Source organism: Hordeum vulgare, chromosome 1H (genome assembly GCF_904849725.1).
Source record: "Hordeum vulgare subsp. vulgare chromosome 1H, MorexV3_pseudomolecules_assembly, whole genome shotgun sequence".
NCBI classification, from domain to species: Eukaryota; Viridiplantae; Streptophyta; class Magnoliopsida; order Poales; family Poaceae; genus Hordeum; species Hordeum vulgare.
This window is the reverse complement of record NC_058518.1, coordinates 337,307,385-337,321,281: the sequence shown is the minus strand read 5'-3', so window position 1 is coordinate 337,321,281 and position 13,897 is coordinate 337,307,385. Positions and strand designations below refer to the sequence as shown.

Genomic DNA, 13,897 nt, shown 5'->3' with positions numbered 1-13,897 from the left:
ATTCTAGCCGTTTGCTCATGGTAACAGAAACATTTTATCTGTTTAATGTGGGTCATAAATCAAACAACTACTCGTGTAATAGGTTACGGGGTGTGATGATATTTTTTTTCCGATGTAATGCACGGACATTTTTACTAGTACATAAAACGGCTAAAAAGGTACACAACCAACGCGACAATTTTGTTTTCCTGAGAATTCGACAATAAAAATAGGCGCAGCCAAGTGCGCGTCAACTTCTAGTCCAAATTGGCCTCTTAGGCCCATGGGCTATCACCATTTAAAAGCTTCCGTTAGTCCATGACCGGCCCGTGCCGACAGTCTTAACAGGTCGAACCATCGCAACGAGCCCACAATAGCCTGATAGCCGTCCCCACGCTGCAGCGAGGCAGTAGTCGGGCCTGCGGGTCGTCCCCTCCCTTGACGTCCCCGCGCGCCATGGACGGAGAGCAAGGTCGGCAGCGGCCGGACTCCGGCAAGAACCTCATAAAGATCCCGTCCTACCAAGAGGTCTTCGGTAACGGAGCCGCTGCCTCCTCCTCCTCCTCCACGCCCTCCTCCTACAACCCTCCTCTCCCCAGCGCCGCCGCTGCCGCCGCCGGCTCTTCGTCGTCGTCGTCGTTCTCCGAGGCCTTCTCCTTCCTCAAATCCTCCGAGTTCTACTCCCCTCCCCCGCCGCCTCCACAGCCATCCACCTCCCCGAGGTACCACCCCCCTCGCCCTCTCCTCGGATTCTCTCAGTGAGGCCTCACCCCTCTAGGTCCGGTTTCTTTGAACAGGCCGCCTCTGGCTGGCGCCACCACTACGCCGTCCCAGAGCAAGAACTCCATTTTGGTGAGCAATAGGCAGGTAATGGAGTGTGGTGATGGTTTGGTAATCCCCCCCCCCCCCCCCCCTCTCCTTCTGGGTGAAATTTGGAGTCTTTATTCATTTTTACTTGGCAGAAAGGGAACCCATTACTGAAGCACATCAGGAATGCGAGGTGGACGTTCGCTGACATCGTTCCGGACTACGTGATTGGGCAATCATCATGTGCACTCTACATAAGGTTCTTGCTCTATCATTCTATTTGTTGGTTTCTTTTTCCATTAGAAGAACAATGCCAAGAAGGCACAAAGTAAAACTCAAACAAAACCAAGGATAAATAAACAAACAGAAAGAAGGATGGCAGGGAATCAAAAGTAACGTTAAACTAGCCTATTCCACCAAAAACAGAGCTGACGAGGGACACCCTTATTTTGTTTGTTGGTTTCACTGCATGTATAGTTACCATTGGGAACCAATTCTTAGAACCAGAGATACGCGAAAGTACTGTGCATCTAACGGTTACATTTCACTAGGGGTGTTTGAAAACGGTTTTTTTCAAGTTGTAGTTCAATTATTAGAACCAGAGATACGCGAAAGTACTGTGCATCTAACGGATACACTTTGCTAGGGGTGTTCAAACACATTTTTTTTCAGGTTGTAGTTCATTTCTTGTACTAACTTGATCGGTCGATTGGCAGGTCATGAAAGGAATTTAACTAGACTGCCCACTTCCGTATTTCATGGGTTCGTGTGGGACCGTTTTTTAACACCCTGGCATTTCATATAGCGCACTGCACTACCAATTTACTTATTAGACAACTAGTTTGGAGCAGTAGTGCTGCGGTCTCAGTGATTTGCGTCACCTATTGTTAGTAAAGGTTTTGTGCCACGGTGTGTACCGTGAGGTAGTGGCATGATTCTTACCATGTAACCTTGGTGGATGCAGTCTCAGGTACCATCTTCTTCACCCAGACTACTTGTACTATCGGATAAGGGAGCTCCAAAAGAATTTCAAACTCCGTGTCATCTTGTGCCATATTGATATTGTGAGTTTGAATCGTCTGACTAACATATTTTGCTTTAATTCGGAAATGAAGTTTTGAGACATCTCAAAAAAGTTATTTATTAACCCATGTTCATATACTTTATGATCAGGAAGATGTAGTAAAGCCTTTACATGAAATCACAAGAACATCACTGCTGCATGACTGCACCCTTCTGTGTGGTTGGAGGTATTATTCAGAACATTCTTATATGCTGGCATTATGCAATACCATGTTTAATTATATTCCCTTTGTTTTAATTTGCAATGTTGCTTCAGTTCTTTATAAATGTAATTGCAATTATAAGATCTTTTTGTTTAGATTCCTTTGCACTGAAATAAAACTGTGATGGTGCACTGTTAAGTAACCTCGTTATCTAATACTTGTTGAGCATTTTGCATACGAAAATTAGTTTCAAGAATGGATGCATGTACATGTTGAAGAAATGCTAATGGCTTTCCAGCATGCTAACTGGAAAGTTTTAGTAACAACATGATGATGTACTGTTTTGGTTGCAAAGGCTTACTAATATGCTCTTTGACCAAACTGTCCTCTCTTGTAGTCTGGAGGAATGTGGCAGGTACTTGGAGACTATTAAAGTGTTCGAAAACAAGCCAGCTGACAGCATTCGCGAGCACACTGATAATGATTATTTATCTCGGGTATGCACCCTTACAGTTACAACATGGTTTAATCTATCTATCTCATTTACTGGACTGGGACGGATTAATAAGTACGTTGAGTAATTAAGATTTGGGGAAAGAAATACGCAACTTCAGCAGGACTCAATATTGTTTTTTCATTTATCAAGGTCCAAGCATTGCAAGTGGTTTCAATACAGAAGTTATATAGTTCTTTTGGGCTGACTATTAGAAGTTCATTCATTATTTGGTGTAACAACGATCAATTTTTGTTGGTTTCAATACTCAATTATATTGCCCTGTTTGCAGTGTCCATTGTGTTAACAACGATCATTATTTGGTGTATTACTCATTTATGTTCTGGTTCTGGTTTTGGCAGTTCACTCATGCGCTTACATCCATCCGGCGTGTTAACAAAACAGATGTTATCACACTTGGTTCGTCTTTTGGGGTAAGATGGAATAAGAACTGGAACTATTACATTGTCTTCCATAATGTACTCGTTGCATACAGCTTTATGACTGTAAAATAGTAGCATTTCACGTGACGAGATCATCCATCAAACAATTCACAATATAGTTACATGCATCGGGTCTTGTATTTGCAGTCACTTTCTCGAATCATGGATGCTTCTATGGAAGAACTAGCTCGTTGTCCAGGAATTGGCGAGCGGAAGGTGCCACTCTAAACCTCCAATTTTATTTGTCATGGTTCATGTCATTACCCAACATATTTTTTATCGATCATCCTGAAGATATAAGCTAGAACCATGTGTCATGTTTTCATTGTTTTACTTTTCCGCTTAATAACGTGAAAGGCCACGTTTTGCTAGGCTAACATGTAGAATTTGTCGAATGCAGGTAAAGCGACTCCATGATACTTTCCATGAGCCATTTAAACGAGTTACACCCCGCCCAAACCTCGTAGTACCTGATACTCCCGACAGAGAGAAAGCATCTGGTCAGCCTTCATCGACCAACGATGGCACTCCAGAGAAGTCAGACACATCCAAGAACAAGAAAGGCTCTGATGTCAAATCAGCCCTTACCGCTGCGTTTGCGAAGTACTCAGAAAAGGTCCGCAGCCAGGGCCGCGATGCGGCACATGAGGCCGGTGAAGGTCCTAGCAGCTCAACCATGGAAGGTGACAAGACAAAGCAATTAGATTAGCAACAGGACGTAGTGGCAAGTGGCAAACGTAGATGTACTGCTGTTGTTGTAGTTGTAAAACTTGCTTCCTTTGTTTATTACTCCTAGACAAGGGTGAATTTTGCATTGTACTAATTGTTACTGTAATGTAGGCGGCTTTCTCTTTCCTCTAAACACAATTTGGTGATCTTTTCTTCTTTCTATCAGTATATGTTTGTGCCTTGGACAACTCTCACAGCCATCCAGAAGTACAGCGGAAAACGTAATCTGTATTTTGTGACAAACAGTGCCATGCTTCCTTGTTCTTGTTCAGCAAGTGAAGCAGACAGCGCGATTATCTTTTGTGTTTAGGTTTTGGAAAGAGCCATCCATAAGTACACATGAAAATTTGTATTCATTCTTGCTAGATCGTCATTTTCAATTCAATGTTCAGCGATATCACCAATCTATTGATTTCCCAGTTCCTCCGTTGCAGCCTGCAATGGAGGGCTGCAAGGTGCCAAATGATAATGCTTTGGCAACAGAATTATACAGTGCATGCCACTGCTGGATAAAGTACAATTTATTTATTTTGCATTCTTCTGCATGCTGTTCGAACCAACGGGCACCTACACAATCTACGGGATAATCACAAATGTTTGAATGATAGGTGTGGCCATAGCAGGGAATACACAGGACCGCAATTTATGACCCACCAAAAACCTATTGAATAAATTAAACCGAAAAAGAAGCTAAATAAAAACTAATATACACACTGATGGCAACAGGCCAAAGAGCACGTCCACCTTCAACGACCATTTTCTTCTTCTGACGGCGCTTATTCGGTTGATATATATATATATAGCTTATGCAAGTACTGCTTCTCTTATGAAACTCTTGATGCTGCAAAAGCTAAGTGCGGGTACCCATATCAGCTGAACATTTCACCTTGCTATGTTTCCTCGTTGTCCTCGTCCCTAATGTCTTCTATTTCTTCTCGGCAGTATAACGCATTAAGCTCTTGCTGCAACTGAAAACGATTCGGGAAGAGACATCATAAATCAAGGTTCATTCATCCATGAACAAATGCCAGCATAAGAAATGTATTGCGACAAACTAAGACAAATGTTCATACCAACCTGAACATGTTTTTGCTTAGCTGAAATCAGTTCATCAGTCAAAGTAATCATTCTGCAGGAAAAAAGGGAAGTCAATGAACTTGATACAATGTATACATATGTTCAAAAATAAAGATTACAGAGCATCTAATAGGAATATTAAAAGTTGATTCAATCTGATGACCGACAAATCAGCATCTCCGAGACTAAACATGATGTCACCATAATAACAATTTATCTGCCATATAAACATGTAAATATGCTAGAACTGTTTCAGTGATGTGTTTGTTGAAATTGTTTGTGAGATCATTCGCAAGGCAGTGGGCCTACCTAGACTGCAGCTCTGAAATTTTAACAAGTAATGACCGTTCTTTCTCAGTATTAGATGTTTCAACCTGCCAAACAATAGAAAGGATTCAGTGATGACAAACAATCTTCTTGAGGAACCGCTATCATTCAGTAAGGATAGGCCTTAACAATACAAGAAATCATACACCATCGCTGCTTACCACTGTCCCACTTTGCATATTTCGGACTTGCGACGACGTTCCAGACTGTGCACCTGAAGAAAATACGAGATTTAAGATTTAACCAAAGAAATAAGGAGAATTTCATAGCCAGAAGAGAAACATTTACCGTCAGCTTTCTCATTCTGTTGCATGCTACTTAGTAGGTTCACGATCAGATCCTGAGGTAAGAAAATTACAAGAATTGATAAATGTCTTCTATATAACTTATCATGCATCACACATTCTTAAACATGTTCAAGCTTCTTCCATACTTGCTGAAGCGTAGTCTGTTGCACGAGGTTCTCAAGGTGGGGAATGAGAATAGACGATGATACCGAGCTATTGCAGAGTTCCTTCAGATGATGACTGTTAGACTGTAGCATCCATGCATCAAGAAAACTTGATCAGCTACAGCAGAAGTTGCAAAAAGGACAGAAATGATGGATTGTCTCTATGGGTATCTCTAAGGTTTATTGCCATTTTGAAAGGTTACTACCTCTGTAAACAAATATAAGGCGTTTTAGATCACTAAAGTGCAGTGTGCCATTTAGGTGTGTCTTCATCTCTCCACTAAAAAGGAAAATCCTTTCACATGGTATCTTTAAGAAAGTGAAACTAAGCAAATAAACCTCGGATAGAAGAATTATACCGTTGGTTTGGCATTGACAATCCAATCACCAACACTTGCAGATTTTCTTAGCTGTATACCCTGCACGAGAAAGGTATTAATCGCAAATGTACACGACTGCTGTAGATTCAAATTAACCTAGACAACTATGCCCTGAAAATAGCCTAGTAATGTTAATGTTCATAACAATCTTACATGTGGTGATTTGCGTGAGATGCTACTCAATGGAATTTCCTGAACCTGTAAAGTAAGGATATGTTAAAGAAAACATTTAGGCTCTGTACTGTCACCTTTAAGTTTATCCACCAAATTTGCTTACCTTTGCAAGATCAACGTTCTCAGATGTCACAGAAAAGCGGCCTTTAATATGCACGACGCTACGTTTAGATTTATCTCCCAATGAATCTACATATCCTACAATGATCAAAAGAAACTCCTCCAGCACCACTCATCCAGAAAGCACATAAATCGGAAACAAAATTGATGTTTGAAGGCCACAGTTGAACAGGAGAAATAGAGAAGCCCTAGTATATGCTACTCCCTCTGTTCATTTATATAAGACGTTTTAGCCTATTCAGACAGTCTCTAAACAGTTCAAAACCAGCTGTCTAAAACGCCTTACAAAAACGAACGGAGGGAGTACTGTACTGCAACAATGCCAGAGCAAAAACTGGACGTGTCTATGGAATTGTACCTCCTGAAGATCGTATAGGAGCTGAGTAACTGTTCGCAGAGGCACGAGTTGGCAATGATAACGGACCACTAAGATTTGCGGCTCTTCTCGTATCACTTCCATGTTTGTCACCAGTTGCATCCCTGCCATGACAAAGAAGGATGATTGAATATTAATATAGGATAAACTGATGACGAAAACGATGAAGTGTTCTTCCACAACAAGAAATCAGAATAAGACTTCTAAGAAAACAAAATGTTGTAAAGATAACAGACCTTTCAAAATTATGGCTCCTTTCAGTTGTTGAGCTATTAACACCACCTTCAACTGGAGCCCCAGAAGTCTGTTGTTTCTGTCCAATATTAGTTCTCCAATATTTTGACTCTGGTTCCTTTGATGTAGAGGGCAATGAATCATTCTCTGATCTAGAATTTGCATGTCCATTGGGCATCCTTCTACAATCAGGATTCGTCGTACAGGTTTCTTCACTGAAATGCAACAGGAGATATTAATTTCACGACGAATAATGTGCTGAAAATCAAAATATTAACATCATGTAAGTCACTGGTCTTTCTCTATCCACAACATCCTACTTAGATTTCTTGAATTGTACCAGTACTTCTGCAGTTATATGCAGAATCAACAGGTACACACTTTAACGTTCTTAGAAGATTTATCACCAGAAGATGACCAAGAGTTTGGCTTTGCTATAGTTATTTTCATTTGCAGATGGTAAATATCAAGAAAAAGGTTGTAAATAAACTTAACAATATGTAGCAGTTTTTTGCTTAACCTGCAGGCGTTTTCATTTGCAGATGGCGACTGTCCTGAAGGGTTCCTCGAATATAAACTCTGATGACGAAAAAAAGAACTGTCACACCAGAAATATCCAATATGTGCATTTCTTCATATTGTGAAATTAACTGATAAAATGGGAGCCGCGTAGCACCTAGGTATCCTATACAGTTATCGCATGGTGCATTTCTGAAGTTTGCTGACGCTGGATCAGCCTAGATCCAGCCAGAAATTTCCAGAAGGATAAATTCGGAATGAAGTAAAAAATGTCAATATGGTTATGAAGTCTAGTTTTTCCTCCCTCATTTTGCATAACAAGCCTGGTGTTATGATGATTTCTCACTGACACAACTTACACCCATAGACATAGTTAAGAATTTTCAGTGGGACATTCCAATCAACAGTTTGATCATGAGCAGCAACAACTAAAATTCAAAAACACAGAGAGCATCGCACACATTGAGATTGCTATGTTTGGCCAACAAGAAAAAATAAGGAGGATATTGCAATATAAGCTATTTGGATGGTTCTGCTGAATGATGGACAATATTCCAAATTCATGACATTTCTTCCACTTGGAAAGTAACGTTGAAGCTTTTCTAAAGAGGACTGTTAAAGGACTCTTCTGTAAAGAAAGGGAGTCATGAATCTACAAAACCTTTTCAGATTCAGTGATTCTTGCAGCAACATCATCTTCTTTCATTTCAGATGGTTCATCTTCATAAATCTGGAAGTTTAGACAGCTTAATAATAATGCAATTAATGTAGAACTGAAGTTAAGCTAACAGAAAACAGTAAACTTTACTAGTGATGCTTGAGCCTTGAGGTCTTCAATATCAAAGTGCCACGCACTAACACCTCGCTGGTATTCACTCTGTTGGATAAACCGATCAAGCACATGAAACAATTAGGTTGGTCGAAGGAAGATTTAACATCTATGATTATTAAAAAGGACAGACATTTGTAAATCCAAAATGTTGAATAATTTATAGGGAACTGGAACATATAAGTGCAATTTCCAACAGAATTTATAGCGAGAGAAGAGACATTCGTTGCACATTGCAGATACATGTGACTACGTATGGAACAGTTGTATGAGACAGATGAGCGAAGGTAAGAAAGAGAAATGCGGAACATAAGAAGGTTCTCTTGATGTTCTAGGGTCCTAATTCCCCAAGTACCAGAAGCCTGTCTTACGGTCATTCTTGTCAGGTTTCTAAACTTTACCATCATGATACTAAACATTGCATTTGTTATTTTCAAACAACCTTGACAAGATAACTTCTGCTGTATGATACAATGATTCATCATCATTGAAAAACATAGCACTATGCGCCTATGCCTTGCTAAGTTGATATCTAGTGAAAAAATCCAATCAATCGCAAAGTATATCCAACAAAAACAACCACAACCTAGGGCTGTCTACCTACCATGCGCACTATATGACGTATACAACACTCATTATGCTAGATTGCACTTTCAAAGGCAGCACTGATGTGTGTGTTTTTCCGAATCAACAATTCACAGGTTGATCTGGCCTGCTCTAGAAGTCACTAAGAAACTTACGGAATAACTGGATTCTGTAAATGCGAAATAGCCTTAACTACACATGAGAACTAACTGAAACAGAACCATAAAATATAAACACGAAGGTTTAATATCACAAACCAGGGAAAGTGCCTCCTGCTCAGAAGAAGGCATCTTCTTCAAAGCCAATTGTGCTGCGTCTTTAAGCTGGAAATATGTTAGAAGCATTAGATATGAAAATACATTGCTTCGATTATTGAGACAAAAAAGAAGAAGAATAGTAGTTACCTGGAGTGCCTTTACACGCTCCCATAGAGGAGGTAGATCAGTTAAGATACCCTTCATTGTCGATTCTGGAGGTTTTGCAGTTTTGAAAAATGAATGCTTGAGCAACTTCTCAGCCGTCGGCCTCTTTGTTTGGTCTTTTACCAAGCACATCGCAACCATCTCTTTAAATGCCTGATTACAAGAGAAAATGCTTCATCAAAAGGTAAACAGTAGAATATACTCTATCATAGTTTGTAACCACATAAACGGTCCAAAACCAATAATTAGCTGAAAGGATCAAAATTACCTTCGAAAATCTTCTGTCTCGGTCATAGTCAAGACCAGGTGGCGCATTCTGGAGAGTCATGAGAAGAACCTGTAGCCGAGAGGAATTATATTTAATAAACATGAGGATTTGCATGAATATGTTGCCCTTGTTCAATACTCCCTCCGTCCCAAAATAAGTGTCTTAAGCTTAATACAACTTTGTACTAAAGCTAGTAGAAAGTTGAGACAGTTTTTTTGGACAGAGGGAGTATGAAGACATGGCATGACCACCAGATGCCCTTGGACCTTGGCCAATGGAAATAGAATACAAATAAGTGTGTAGAGTATACTGTTGGACTATAATATTAGTATGAGCAAGTGCAATGACTCACTGAGGCATGGAAAAATTATTAGTCATCACCAACCCATACACCACCAGAATATCAAAAGAAAAAAAATCCGCAAATGATTAATTACTTTCTATTGCAAATCAAACCAAATTGTTACCTTCATAGGAGGGTACTTCGAAAATGGAGCATGTCCATGCGCTAGTTCAAGTGCAGTGATTCCAAACGACCATATATCGGCTCTGTAAAAAATATGGATATTAGCTGTTAGTCCATCTCGATTATTAGTAAATAACATGCCAAAAAAGCATCAGGGTGCTGACTCTTGACAAGCCATTTAATATAATATGAAAGAAAGTCTCCGAACAACAGGTGATTTGTCAATGTCATGGCATGAGTTATCTTGGTATCTTACTGAGGACAGACTATCACCGAACAGCTTTGTGAAGATTAACTTTTCTGGAGCACTAAAAGCAAGCATGACATCATTATGAAATATTAACATGAAAGCCAAAATCGCAAGAACGGGCTGACTTCAAAATGAGATACAATATTTGTCTTATACTATAGTCATACATTATCCTTACTATATTATAGATTTGTAATTCATAATGGAAAGAATAGCCCCATCCTTGCCAGTGAGATGATGATGTGTGACCCGGGTCCGGCTATTACCACCTCCAGAAATGTAATTTTAGCAAACCTTCATTTTTGCGGTGATGGTTATTAAAAAGAATAATAGCAATGAATTCATATGGAAAATAATAACACAAAGGTACAATGGATAGAAGATGTCCCAGGTGATTAAAGTGACGCTCTTTATGACATAAAATCAAACAACAAATGCAGTTCCTAAAATGCATTTGTTACCAAAAGGAATGTGCATTTGTATGCACAATTAGCAATGTAACATACTTGAAGTTATATCCAGTGCCAGGCTGGAGCACTTCTGGAGCCATCCTAAAAGGTAGAATTAGAAGAAAAAAAAGGGGGGTCAGAACATTCTCAAGTTCTATAATACAGTATTAATTTGACCCCTAGCATCGAGATACATAAATTCACTTACCAGCATGGAGTTCCAACAAATGTGTTCCTAGATCTTTGCCTATCACCTCTATCAAACATACAAGCAGAAACACCAAAGTCCCCAAGCTTCACTACGCCAGCACTATCAATAAGGATATTACCAGCCTGCATAGAGCCATATTGAGCAAAAACAAAGAATCATCACAAACCACATCAAACACTATAAGAACTACACAAGAATCTTCTATAGAAGCAAACCTTGATATCACGATGGATCTGTCCTTGCCTATGAAGGTACTCCAGAGCCTTGAGCGTTTCTTTTAAAATTGATGCAATAACAGGTTCCTCGAAACCTTCAGGATACGCAATCTTCATCAAGTGTAAACATGAACCCTCCGTCATGAATGGCATTATCACCCAAAGACTGTGCTCCACGACAAACGAGCAGTAAGCCCTGATGACATTAGGGTGATCAATCAAGCTCATTATTTGAGCCTCCCTTTGTACTTCATCCTGCAAATGATATATATATTTGTAAGATCTAAATTTATTTATAGCCACCGGAAAGGAAAGAAACCAAGAAAAGAATTGTGTTGACAGTTGGCACTACACGGTGTTAACATTGGGGATGCAAGTGGGGCGGGTTGGCGGACAATAGCACATTACAAATGTAGAGTTAATTTTACAGAAACTGATGAGCTAATTTATGAGTTTTGCAGGAAGAAGCGGGACGGCACTTGCACCCCTAGTTAACATATTACATATGCGAAAAAGATATCACTAACTCCCCCAAAGCAAGTAGCCTTGTATGATGATTTGGTATGCAATTTGGGTTTCTTTTAGAGAAAATTGTATGCATGTCTTCGAGTGCACTAAAGACAAATGGTGCAGGAGAAACTAAAGTTGGAATTTAGAAAATAAGAATCACGAGTTTACGCTATTACTTTTCTTTGGTGACGTAAAGGGTGAATCATAAATATAAGAGGCATTGGTTGAACTTTGATTACCCTGATACTTGAGCTTGTTAGCATTCGCATACATGTATGGCGTAAAGGTACATGTAGAGATGTATAATAAGTCCCTAATAAAGACATCCTCCCAAATCCCCCAAATGGATAATGTCATGGTACAAACCGCATAATCTTACGTACCACTAGGAAATGCTGATCCTTGTATCTATCTATGAGTCATGAATTCTAGTAAACGACAACGTTCCCTTCTCCTAAGACCTTCGTCGTCAACGAACACGTGTGCCCACCCAACTGGAAGCACAAACCCAAGCTGCATGACCGCGTCCCTGCTCATGCAGCATGCATGCAAATTCAAGTGCCTCCCCTCTCCAGGCAGGGTTCTGGCAGTGACACTGTGTTTGACATACCCACCGCCATCAGGTTCATACATCGGCAAAAAAAATGCTCAAAGTAAATGATAGAAGAAAAAAAAGGACTAGTAACGCGCAGCGTGCAAAATGTGAGTCTTGCAGCACAACCATGATGTGTGCCGTTCGGTCGATCTGTCTGCCCGCCTGTGAGCGAGACGCAGCCATGATGTAACGGACACTGCGTGCCGTAGTAGGCATTCTAGCAAAAACAACCCACCGTCTCAACCAGCTGCAAGCAAAAAAAGGTCATCCAAAAACACAGCCACTCTAAGAATCGAAAATGCTGCATACACAGGACTCAGCTGATCGTTCTATTTCTAACCTCCTCACAACGACTAGTGGCGCATCATTAAAATGATAATTTATTAACAGCCAGTGTATCATGTGGAAGCAAATCCTGGAGCATGATAGGCTAATACTAGGACGCCAGATAGGCCAAATTCCATCGCGATCTCCAAAGCTACCAAATCAGCAGTAGGATCCACTCCAATCAACCAATGGATCTCTCGCCAGATCAAACAGCAGAAGCAACCCAACGCCGAAGCCACACGGGAGCAGGGAGGGAGGACGGGACGGGACGAGACGGATGCTCACGATGTTGTTGTTGAGCTGGTCGAGATCCAGGCACTTGACGGCAACGGTGTGGTTCCTGGGGAGGAAGAGCGCGCGGTAGACGACGGCGTGCGCGCCGTAGCCCACCTCCTCCATGAGCCGGTAGTCGGCCGGGTTCAGCGTGAACGACGGAGGCGGCGCGGCGGCCGCGCCGCGCTTGACGCTCCCGTTCCTGCCCATGTCGCTACGACCGGCCGCCGGAGGCAGCGCCGACGGCCCTCCGACGCCCTCGGGACCAGCGGAGCTCACCCACCCCACGCCCCGCCGCGCTCGGCCTGGCCTCTGACCGGTGCCTCCCGCGCGAGCTGGGAGGAGGGAGAGGAGAGATGCTAGAGAGAGGGAGGGAGAGAGGAGGGGGGGGGGCTACGCTGGAGAGAGGGGAGGAGAGGAAGAGGAAGAGGAGATAGCGAACGGAAGGACGCTTAACAAACGAGGTCGCGAAAGGGAGCAAAATACTAATGATTTCGGCCGTGACGTGGCGGGGGCGGAGACGTGGGGGCGACCTGCCGGCGAGACCGGTCATTGACATGCGGGGCCAGCGTACGTGGGACCGGTCTGTCAGTGGACGCGGTGGGCAGTGGCAGCGAGGGAGCGGCGTGCGGCCGACTGCCTGGTAGATCTCCGCCTCCCGATGCTGGGCTTCCGATGGGGGGGGGGGATCGTCTGCGGGGAGGGGAAGGAAAGGACTGGTGTGTACGGACGCCGGCAACTATATCCAAGCTCATAAATAAACGAGCGAGATAAGCAAGGAAAACTTAATTCGGATGCGAGTAAACCGGGAATGCTTTGAGCAACTGATAAATGTATAGTCTTAAATAAGCCGGATCATATCTAATACCGCACGTTTCTGTGTGGTCCCAAAAGTTAAAAAAAAAACATGATTTGGTGTCTAAAAGCCCTTGAAATAGTGCTTCATGTAGTCCACCTCAATTCTAGAATCAATTCTTTGATTTTTGATCAATTCTAGAAAAGATCATATCATAACGGCCAGAGAAAATATTGTTTTCGTAATCTATGTGTGTGTGTATTCTGGACCGTATTTTGGTTAGTAAGATTCCTAACTGGCAAAAAAATGTTAAATTTCAATAATTACTTTCCATTGTAATTATTTTGTCGTGGTTGGTGGTTGATT

At 41.6% G+C, this 13,897-nt stretch overlaps 2 protein-coding genes across 2 annotated transcripts; one reads left to right on the top strand and one right to left on the bottom strand.

The window, feature by feature from the left end:
- The first annotated feature begins 369 nt into the window (after positions 1 to 369).
- LOC123434772 (DNA excision repair protein ERCC-1) lies at positions 370 to 3,865 on the top strand. Its single transcript, XM_045115533.1, has 9 exons — positions 370 to 701; positions 777 to 846; positions 942 to 1,045; positions 1,751 to 1,850; positions 1,960 to 2,036; positions 2,410 to 2,509; positions 2,868 to 2,939; positions 3,096 to 3,164; positions 3,349 to 3,865. The coding sequence occupies exons 1-9, from the start codon at positions 436 to 438 to the stop codon at positions 3,655 to 3,657; spliced, it is 1,167 nt and encodes a 388-aa protein (XP_044971468.1). The 5' UTR covers positions 370 to 435; the 3' UTR covers positions 3,658 to 3,865.
- Positions 3,866 to 4,183: 318 nt separating this feature from the next.
- LOC123434756 (STE20/SPS1-related proline-alanine-rich protein kinase-like) lies at positions 4,184 to 13,187 on the bottom strand. The gene is made up of 22 exons (XM_045115532.1): positions 12,748 to 13,187; positions 11,031 to 11,285; positions 10,813 to 10,937; positions 10,662 to 10,706; positions 9,907 to 9,988; positions 9,440 to 9,508; positions 9,154 to 9,324; positions 9,007 to 9,072; positions 8,144 to 8,212; positions 7,997 to 8,065; positions 7,337 to 7,395; positions 6,819 to 7,031; positions 6,565 to 6,686; positions 6,190 to 6,284; positions 6,066 to 6,110; positions 5,892 to 5,951; positions 5,515 to 5,616; positions 5,370 to 5,421; positions 5,243 to 5,295; positions 5,064 to 5,128; positions 4,755 to 4,806; positions 4,184 to 4,645 (listed from the first exon to the last, which is right to left on the bottom strand). Exons 1-22 carry the CDS (start codon positions 12,943 to 12,945, stop codon positions 4,568 to 4,570), a joined length of 2,145 nt encoding a protein of 714 aa, XP_044971467.1. The 5' UTR covers positions 12,946 to 13,187; the 3' UTR covers positions 4,184 to 4,567.
- Positions 13,188 to 13,897: the final 710 nt, after the last annotated feature.